Below are 10,228 nucleotides of genomic sequence, written 5' to 3'. Positions count from 1 at the left end.
GAAGCATTTGAAAACAATCTTACATTTCTCAGAGATGAGGAAGTTTGACAAGTTGAGGTGGAAGCATGCCAGGAAGACTATAACCCTTTAGCACTCTATACACATGAGAAATAAAATATTGAGTATTGGTAACTACTGTCATGAAAACCAAATCAATGATAACATGCTAAGAGATGTAAACAGAATTCTTTTAAAAATAATGTCTTTTAAAAATAATGTTTACTGGACTACATTTACAATGTATGGTCCACAACAAATTTTTTCACTTTCATGATAAAATTATTAGCAATAACAATATATAGATGAGTAACTTTTAGACTTTTATCCATCGTGTGGAGACATACACTCACGCATCAGATAGAAGAATTGCAGTAATAGTAATTAGTAATAAGATGAGGGAACTATACATCATTATGACATGGCAGAATGTGTTATTATTCTTACAATCACAAATGATGCTGCTCTCAGCATTCCCTGGTCTCTCTGGTGTTACCCCAACCATTTCAATTTGGCAAGAACTAGCGTTAAACCTCCAATACTTCACACCTATCATACTAGTTATTTCTTTGAGTGCCTCAACTAAACAACATCCACAATCAAATAAACATAACATCTCAAATCAGTGTTGTACAACTGCACTTAATGTAAAACATCAACACAGTCAACCTTAACGCCATTCCAGTTTGGATCATTCCCATTTTCCTCTGGAAGCTTCTTTCGGTTATAGGTATAGGACCAGTCAACCTTGGAAACATCAACACAGGCCTTGGATTATTATGAGTGCAATTGAATTGATTGAGACATGTTTTCCCTAGTCTGCTCAGTTTTATCATTGAAGTTGTAAATTAAAGATCAAAGTGGCTAAGTTCTAAAATTATAAGCTAAAGGTAATCCCACCAATGCCTCTTAACAAACCATTTAATTCCATGCCTTGATAACCATGCCTATAATTCCTTTTTGGCCCAATTTGATTACTATAATTAAATTATCAGGCAATTATCAACTAAGTGGATTCTAATACTATTTTAATAATCTTTATCCAGTAATAGATTAGATATATAGAATTTTAAACAAACCAATTTATCACACTTAAAATTTAAGCCTTGCTCAACAAGCATGTGAGAACTCTGTGTTAGCTTAGATCATTGTCACTCTGTATGTTGGAATTAGTTTAGCAACTTTTATATATAAGTAACTAAGCTTGTACTTTTTCCAGAGAAAGAAAGGGAAGTGGATCGAAAATTTAAAAATAGAAACAATCGTAGCAGATTCTTGTATAAGGATCAGCCAGTGCAAATAGATTACTCATGCTGCATAAGTAGCTAGTGTCCCTTCTATGAATCAAAAATTCCACAATTCAAGGACGGTGATACAGGTGTTAGAGCAAGAAATTAAAATTTAAAAAAATAAAAACAAAAACATTGAAAAGAATTATCTTCATTACATACTAAATTACTCAGCCAAAGAATACTGTACCTTATGAAGATAAAATTTTACATCCCCTACAATAAGAATGATGTTCGTTGCCAGCTCACTTGCCACATACCTGCACATGGTTATGCTCCTCGTAATGAACTGATAACTAGAATGACGCATACAAAAAACTTTAAGCATGAACAAAGGCATTCCTAAAGGATAAACAATAATACCTGAACTCATCAACAGGCCTTCCAACACTATCTTTATATGATACCTACATGGGAAAGTTCACTAATAAGCAAGGCATAACGAGTCATTCAAACTTTTTCGCATTTCCATGCAAATTCTCTGAAGCATTAAACTAATACAAGGAATCCACTTCACCAGAGGAAACATTCCAAAACAGACCCAATACTGAGATGGTGCAAGACCTTAGTCATAAAGTTATTGGAATTCAGAATAAAACTACAAATACTTGCCAAAAAGCAATATTGCTAGACCAAAGAAGTTTAAAATACACCAAGTTCAAGTTATCTTTATGAAAGCTAAATTAGAGTACCTACTTGTACCTCATAGTTACCATCTGTTGTCTATTAAAAGAATATGAGGGTTCACAATCACAAGGGTCACAATTTCCCCACAACATTTCTGAGAAGGGAAAATCTTCAATCATACTATCTTAACTCAAGTTGGATTGCTGTTCCTAATATATGTATATGTGATACAAATTTGCTAATAATTATTTTGAGGATCAGATCCATACTCCTGAACTTTTTGGTAGATAGATAAACCCAAAGTCCCAAATAAATAAATAAATTTATATATATATATATATATATATATATATAGATTTGGTGAATTATTACTCAAAATTTTTTTTATTTTGCTGAATTACTCAAAAACTACTTATTCACTTGATTAATAAGAACATCCCATCACATTCAATTGTCAATAATGCCAACTGAGGAGGTACTGGAAAAACAATACTACAATACCTGCAGCAAACAATCCAAACTGTGAAGTCATGATCTTCCGAAGAAAATTTAGCACAACTATAGAAATTTAGAAATTTAAAAAAGCAGTGAATTTTCTATTTTCCTAATGTAGTTAGAAGTTAGAACTAAGAAAATAGAGCACCATTCTTCAAACCTCAAAATGCCAAAGAGATATATATCATCAAAAATTCAACGTCAATATCAAAAGTACAGGATATGAGTACAAATGTGGGCCATAAAATGGGAAAGGTCAAAAAGAATGACAATAAACAAACAGGAACTTTCAAACCCAACAACATTTAAATAAGCCCTAATTTCAATAGGTGACAAAGTTGTTAGCAGTCCCCAATGGGAGCAGGAAATAAACCTCAAACAACTATTTACCTGGGCAGAGGAGTATGTCTACTGTCTACATAGTATCAGAGAATATATCTCAAAATTCAAGCTTTTCCATCAAACTGCAACAGTACGTGCTAAGCGGAAAATCTACCAAAGAATAATGGTAAATCTACTACAAAAGAGATCATAAAGAGAAATTTTAGTGAAGAGAGAGACAATTGAAAGATCCAAAAATCATCTATAACAGGCTTATGCAACACGAACTGAAATGCATCAAACATAAGATAGCAGCATCAGCAATTCCTAATTCATGTTTCAAAAGAAAAGTAACATAGCACCAAAAAATCTCACACCTGACATTGTTCCCATCAGTCTGAAAGGAATCTGGCTTTGATCCAAGTTTCATAAACTTCATCTTTGAAAGAAAAAGAAGATCAACTTGCTTCAGCCCCTCAATATACCTTCAAAACTAACCTTCCTCAACACTCAACAGTAGTACTAAATGCCTGAATCAGATACCTCCTATAGTCACCACCACACATCCTAATAAGTGAACAAAAATAAAAACAACCCCAATCGAGAAAAAGTCCCAGAAATAGAAAGGGATACTCCCAGGGTGTGGGGACCAGATTTGTGAATGCAGCCCAACCCAAGTTTCCTGGTCTCCAAAGATGGATCTCAAAGAAGGGTGAGGATATATGCTTATGGGGGTATGAGTATGACTATGAGAGTGAAGAATCTTTTACAATAACCAAGGAAAAAGAAAGAAGTGAGTCTGAGTAAGAGATAAAGGCAAACACAAGATGGGGTTTGTAAACAAAAGGTTCTCTTCAATGCCAAGAGAGCCATATAAGAGACCGTTTCCTTGGTCGGCAGCAAAGCCCACGGAGCCTGGGCGCACCCAGTTAGCCAAGGAGACATAACCAACTGGCTATTAACACTAAAATATTTCTCAAATCAGTAACACCCACAAGCACAAATCTGACTCCACCTCACTCTTTCTCTATATATTTATAATTTTTTTTCCCTGCACTTGCTGATCACTTTGTTAAGTTTGTTTTCCATTTTTTTAAGGATTCATGCCACAAGACCCTTTTGTGAGCTTCAAGTTCCAAACACATCAATATACAAATCAATTTTTGTTTATGAATTATTTAACCATTGAATTTTGAAAAAAAAAAACCCTACAACAGAAAACAGCATCTCGGTATCAGTTGAAGAAACCACCAAAACGGTAGACAACAAGCAACTCTCTTTATTTTTTCACAGAATGGGAATAAATATGTAAGGAGAGTGAGAGATCAGAGAAAAAATTAAAAATAAAAAGAAAGTTGATTATTGTAATGAACAACTAGACATTAACTATCAACAACAAAATCACCTACAAATTTTAACTGAAAAATCTAAGGAATCCATCAGAATATATCACAGAAAATCTTGTAAAATATTGAAGCTGAAGATCATGTTTATGTTGTCAATAATGGTAAGACACTAAAACCCCACAATGAAGAAACATGCCTAATATCAAGATGGAAACACAAAGACAAAGCCTCTCCGTGTAAACCCCAACAAAACCCAAGACCCATATACATTTGAAAGGATATTCCACACCAACTAGAATAAAAAAACCAAGAAAGGCGTTCAAAATTATACAAAATTTAAAAGTCTAGTTAATAAAAATCAATAAAATTCAAGAACCAGGAAATTGCAAAAAGCGAGAGACCAAAGAAAATCCAAAAATAAATTTTTTTTTTTTTTTCATTACAAACAAGAACCAAATCAACAGGTACTTGCAAACAAATCAGAATCCAAAAAAAAAAAAAAAAAACCCATTAGTCTAAACCTTATACCATATGAAAGCACCAAAAAAAAACCCCATGAGCCTAAACCATATACCAGATGAAAGCACAAAAAAAATCCATTAGTCTAAAGCCTAAACCATATGAAAGCACAAAAAAAACCCATTAGACAAAACCATATGAAAGCACCAAAAAAAAAAACCATTAGTCTTCCTCTCTGACATAGGCATCATCGGCCAGCGCGGCATGGAAAACCCCCTCACCAGAGGAAATATTCAAACCCTTTTCCTCTTCATCACCGTCAGTAGTCTGCAAAAACAGAAAAAAAAAATTAAAATTAAGAAATTAAGCATTTCAAAATTAAAAACCCGTTTGAAGAGAGAGAGAGGATCAGATTTTTGAGGGGAAGATCTTTGAACCCGTCCATTTCTTGAATTTAATCTGTCTGTTTTTGTGGAAAGGAAAACCGACTTTCTTGAGGGAAAAATTTTCTGCTTTTGAAGATGGTTTGGGTTATCTGGGAAAGTGTGAGAAAAGAAGTGAGAATTTTTTCAGAGAGAAAAGTGAAGAAAGGAAAGTGAGAGAGAGAGAAATTGAAACGACTAGCCGTTTTATAATTACTAGCCGTTGCGTCTTGGCACTTTTGCACGTGCGAGTTTCTTTGATATAACCAAAATGACGTCTTAAATGAAATTCTGATTTTCAAAAAAAAAAAAAAAAACTACTGATTTTTCTTTCTTGAAATAAATACTGATTTTCAAATATTTTTTGATAAATAAAAAATCAGTGTTATTTTTTTCACCCCTTTTTCTTTGTGCTTTCAAAATATCAATTGATGAAAGAACCATTTTAAAGAATCTCTATTTTTATGTTTTAATAAATTAAAAGGGTTGGTTTATTTGTTTGTGTAGTTTTCCTCTCAAAGATATTATCACTTAGTCCAAAAAGAAAAAAAAAATCATTTTATATGTTTGTCTCAATATCTCATATTTTGTATTGGTATTTTAAATTTTAATACTACTTTTTCTTTTTACATTTTCCTCTCTTTTAAGTTGTGCTAGAATAATTAGTAGCAAAACCATTCTTGAGATTATAAATCCATATTATCTTATTATATGTGTAACATATGAATTATCAATTTACAAATATAAAATCACTTAATTATAATGCTATAGTTACAAACATTGTGTTCAAGTACCTTTAAAAATCCTTTTTATCATCTAAGCAAGAGTAGGGCTTCCATACATTCATTTGAATTATTAATATCAATATGAATCTGTTTTAACGAGGTCACTTTTAGTACTTTTCGTAATAATAGAGTTTTTATTTGACTCCAGGAACCAAATTCAAAATCTTATATTAAAGTAACGATATAGAAAAATATGAACATTTAAAAGTTTATGAGCCAATATTAGAAAAAAAAATTATTTGAACTTGTTTATAGAAGATTAGACCTAACTTAGTCTTTGTTTATTGTTAGGTTGATTTATCCAAAAAGTGAGCAAGTTCTAGTCAGTTTTAAGTTACATAATTTATGTTATTGGTAACCCTAAATATCAAATAAAAAAAAAAGAATAATAAAAAAATTAGGGTTTTAAAAATTTGTATCAACATTAGAAAAAAATCATATATATATTGATTCCCTTATAGTTCACTTTTTAATCTTCTTTTAGCATTTATAATTAGTTTGATTTCTTTAGACTTCAGGCTCAGAATTGTTTGTATCTAACACTATTTTTTTTAATGAGAAATGCTGTAATTTTCATTAACTTGCTTAAAAAATCAATACATCTTGACTCAATAGGTGTTGGGATATTCTCAATCCATGTTACAAAAGTTTCTAAACCTTTGGCATGTTGTGACAAGAAATGGGCTGGCTTATTCCCGTTTCGTCGAACGTGTGTGAGCTGTACAGCCCTGAAGCCTTGAAGCCTTAGGATACATGAGGAGACAATATTGTGTATTGTCGCTGGAGGTGTGATAGAGCCCGTGAGAGACCTGCGGAGCACCTCCGAGTCAGTCTCGAACACAAGCAAAATCAATTCCCTCTTCCATGGCTTTTGCCTCAGCTTCCAACGGACCCAGTGGTACCCACAGTTTCTTGCTCATTGCCGCCAGACATTGTCCTGTATGATCCCGGGCTACAACCCCTATTCCCACCGCGTCGAGATGTTGAAATACGGCACCGTCGACATTCACCTTATACCAGGGGTTGTGTGGTGGAGCCCAGGTTGTATGTAGGTGTGGCGATGGTTGGTATCGTAATCCTGTGGTTCGCAAGCCGATATTCTTCAAGCGAGTTGATTGCCAACTGCAAAATGACTGCGCTGGTTTGCCGTGATCCTCCTGTGCGAGCTTTGTTGCGATTCAGCCATAGACTCCATGCTATGGTGACAACCAAACTTAGCAATTCGTCCCCAACATGTTGATTGAATATCAAGTGCCAAAGGAGGTCAAGGAAACTGTCGAACCTCAAACCATGGCTGAGAACACGTATGTCTGAAGCTCGCCAAACTTCCTGGGCTTTGTTACACTCCCATAGAACATGTCCGGTTGTCTCTACTCTAATGCCGCATGCCTCACAGGTTGGGTCATCAAGGACTTTCCTTAAGTACAGATTGGACTTTGTTGGTAGGATGTTCTTGCATGCTCTCCATGCAAAACATCGGATCTTGCTTGGTACTTTGAGGCGCCATAAAGTTGTCCAAAACTCCGAAGTATGCTGGTTGTTTGATGTAGAACCCAAAGAGCTGGTAGTGGCCTGTGAGAGTGAGAGAGCGACCTTGTATGCAGATTTAACCGTGAACTGTCCTTTTGGTGTGAAAGCCCAGACCATGCGATCCGGTGGCTTCCGAATACTTAATGGTATGCTCAAAATGGCTTGCGCATCATGTGGGAGGAAGATTTCCTTAATAAGGCCTATTCTCCAATTCCCCGTATCATTGTCTATGAGCGAGCTGACATGTGACTCAGGATGCAAGGCATGTGGGTGGGTAGTGACTCTAAAGGTGGAGCAAGTGGGCAGCCACTTATCAGCCCAGATCTTGATTGAATTCCCGTTGCCAACCTGCCATCTGTATTCATGTTGAACTATCTTTTGAGCAGCCATGATACTTCTCCAAGCATATGAAGGTTTTGACCCCATTTCAGCGCTAAGGAAGTCCTTCTCCGGAAAGTATCGAGCTTTGAAGACCCGGTGGACAAGAGAGGAGGTGTTCATTTGTAAGCGCCAACCTTGCTTAGCCAAGAGGGCGAGGTTGAAAGCTTTTAGGTCACGGAAGCCTAATCCTCCTTCAATTTTTGGTACACAAATCTTGTCCCAACTAGACCAAGCAATCTTGTTTTTTCCATTGTTTTGGCCCCACCAAAAACTTCTAATCATGGTTGTTAGTTCATCACATAGAGCATTAGGGAGTTGGAAGACGCTCATGGTATATGTTAGGATTGCTTGAGCCACCGCTTTTATGAGGATTTCCTTGCCTGCATGGGATAACAATTTTTCCTTCCATCCCAAAATCTTATTATTTAATTTTTCTTTTAAAGCTCTGAATGTGTTGCACTTCGACCTTCCCACCAAAGAAGACAGCCCCAAATATGCCTCATGTTGCCGAATGATGTCAGCTCCAAAACGGTTTTTGATGGCTTCTTGGACCTCTTGAGGAGTGTTTCGGTTGAAAAAGAGAGATGTTTCTTCACAATTTAGTTGCTGCCCTGTTGAACCTTCAAAGATATCCAAGATTTCCTCTAGTGTGGAGCATTCCTCAATGTTGGCTTTACAAAAGATTAAACTGTCATTTGCAAAGAAAATGTGAGAAATCTTTGGACCCTTTGGGCATGCAGCCACACTGCTCAAAAACCCAAACTCCACAGATTTTCTTATTAGTGCTGATAGTCCTTCTGCACAAAAAAGAAACAAGAAAGGAGAAAGAGAGTCACCCTAACGCAAACCCCTAGAAGGGGTAATGTGTCCTCGGGGCCTTCTATTAATTTTTATTGAATAAGTGACAGTACTAACACATCTCATCATAAGCTTCACCCAAGATACATGGAAACCCATTTTATACATTATTTTTTCCAAGCATCCCCACTCAACTCCATCAAAAACTTTACTCATATCTAATTTTAAGGTCATCCCCCCAACTTTACCACCACGTTTTTGGTTAATATGGTGCATTGTCTCATAGGCAACAAGGACATTATCTGTAATGAGGCGGTCAGACATGAAAGCACTTTGGTTTTCACTAATTATTTATGGGAGGAAACGCCTTAGGCGATTTGCTAGGACTTTTGAGGCTAGGCGAGATATAACATTGGTAAGGCTAATTGGTCTATATTGAGTGAGTTTTTTTGGATTTTTTATTTTTAGGATGAGCACAACATGGGTTTCGTTGAAGTTTGGAGGGGTGATGTCATGGTTGAGAAAGTCCAATACAGTTTTTGTAACACAATCACCTACTAAAGACCAAAAGTGCTGATAAAAGAAAGGAGGCATACCGTCAGGTCCTGGAGATTTCTTGGGGTGCATCTGTTTTAAAGCTGTGTACTTCCTCAGCATTGAACTCTTGGGTAAGGGAGTCATTCATGTTAGTGGTGACCACTGGTTCTATGGCTTCAATGAGAGTGGTTGAGTCGGTCTCCCCTTGTGTGCGGAAAATGTCCGTGAAATAGCCCACAATGATATTCTCCACTTGTTGATCATCTTCCTGCCAATTACCATCTGAGTCACAGATACCATGGATTGTGTTTCGCTGCTTGCGGTTTGTGGCTTTAGTATGGAAAAAACTTGTGTTGCGGTCCCCATCAGTGAGCCAAAAATTCCGTGATCGTTGCTTCCACATGGTGTTTTCAGCATCTAGCCAAGTGTTTAGCATCTTTCGGACTTCATATATCTCTCTGTCAGTTTCCACACAATGGGCTTGATTTTCCAACATTTGCAATTTTTTGTGTAGGTACTGTATCTTTCGTCCCACATGGCCATACTCTGTTTTGTTCCAGGTTTGCAACCTAGCTCGGCAAGTTTCAAGGCAATTTGTGATATGGAGGCCATCCGATTTAGAAAGGCCTTCTTGCCAAGATTCTTGCACTACTTCAGAACAGCGTGGGTCGCTTAACCACATCTCTTCAAACTGGAAAAGCTTCTTATCTGTTCGGCGGCTGTGACGATCATCCTTAAGGCGGAGAGAGAGCATGGAATGGTCGGATGTTGACATAGAGCTGTGATGGACGGTAGCACCATGAAAGAGCAATCTCCATGTAAATGGCATGCCAATGATGAATGGCATGCCAAGAGCCCTATCAAGTCTTATTCTCATTCGCCCTTCCACACGATCGGTTTTTGACCATGTAAATGGCATGCCAATGAATCCCAAGTCTTGAAGCCCACAACGATGAATGGCTTGGCGAAGTCTGTCAAGCTATCTAACCGGCCGCAACCAACCTCCAGATTTTTCAGATTGAGTAACGATCTCATTGTAGTCTCCGATACAGAGCCACGGTAGTTGATTTTCGCAGCCTAATGATTCTAGGATGGACCATGTTTCTTCCCTTTTGCTTGGGGGGAATGTGCAGATTAGGCATGCGGATGCATGAATATAGTAAGTTAGGCATAGTTTGAAACTATGTAGGAAAATAGCAACTCGAGTTTTTGAAACTCGAGATTTACATAATAAATCGAGT

At 36.6% G+C, this 10,228-nt stretch overlaps 1 protein-coding gene and 1 long non-coding RNA gene across 3 annotated transcripts; both read right to left on the bottom strand.

Moving 5' to 3' along the window:
• Positions 1-114: 114 nt before the first annotated feature.
• LOC142634542 (uncharacterized) lies at positions 115-5,125 on the bottom strand. Of its 2 annotated transcripts, none has more exons than XR_012844207.1 (5): positions 3,107-5,125; positions 2,799-2,925; positions 1,650-1,693; positions 1,477-1,546; positions 115-579 (listed from the first exon to the last, which is right to left on the bottom strand). It is a non-coding gene; the product is annotated as an uncharacterized LOC142634542 (long non-coding RNA). The 2 variants fall into 2 exon arrangements; XR_012844206.1 differs by lacking the exon at positions 115-579 and adding an exon at positions 612-744.
• Positions 5,126-9,048: 3,923 nt separating this feature from the next.
• LOC142635340 (uncharacterized) lies at positions 9,049-9,906 on the bottom strand. The gene has a single exon (XM_075809521.1). The coding sequence runs from the start codon at positions 9,904-9,906 to the stop codon at positions 9,049-9,051; it is 858 nt and encodes a 285-aa protein (XP_075665636.1).
• Positions 9,907-10,228: the final 322 nt, after the last annotated feature.

The sequence above is a fragment of the Castanea sativa genome, chromosome 5, assembly GCF_040712315.1.
Source record: "Castanea sativa cultivar Marrone di Chiusa Pesio chromosome 5, ASM4071231v1".
In the NCBI taxonomy this organism is placed as follows: domain Eukaryota; kingdom Viridiplantae; phylum Streptophyta; class Magnoliopsida; order Fagales; family Fagaceae; genus Castanea; species Castanea sativa.
Note: the sequence above shows the minus strand (reverse complement) of the source record. Positions and strands in the feature narration are given on the sequence as shown.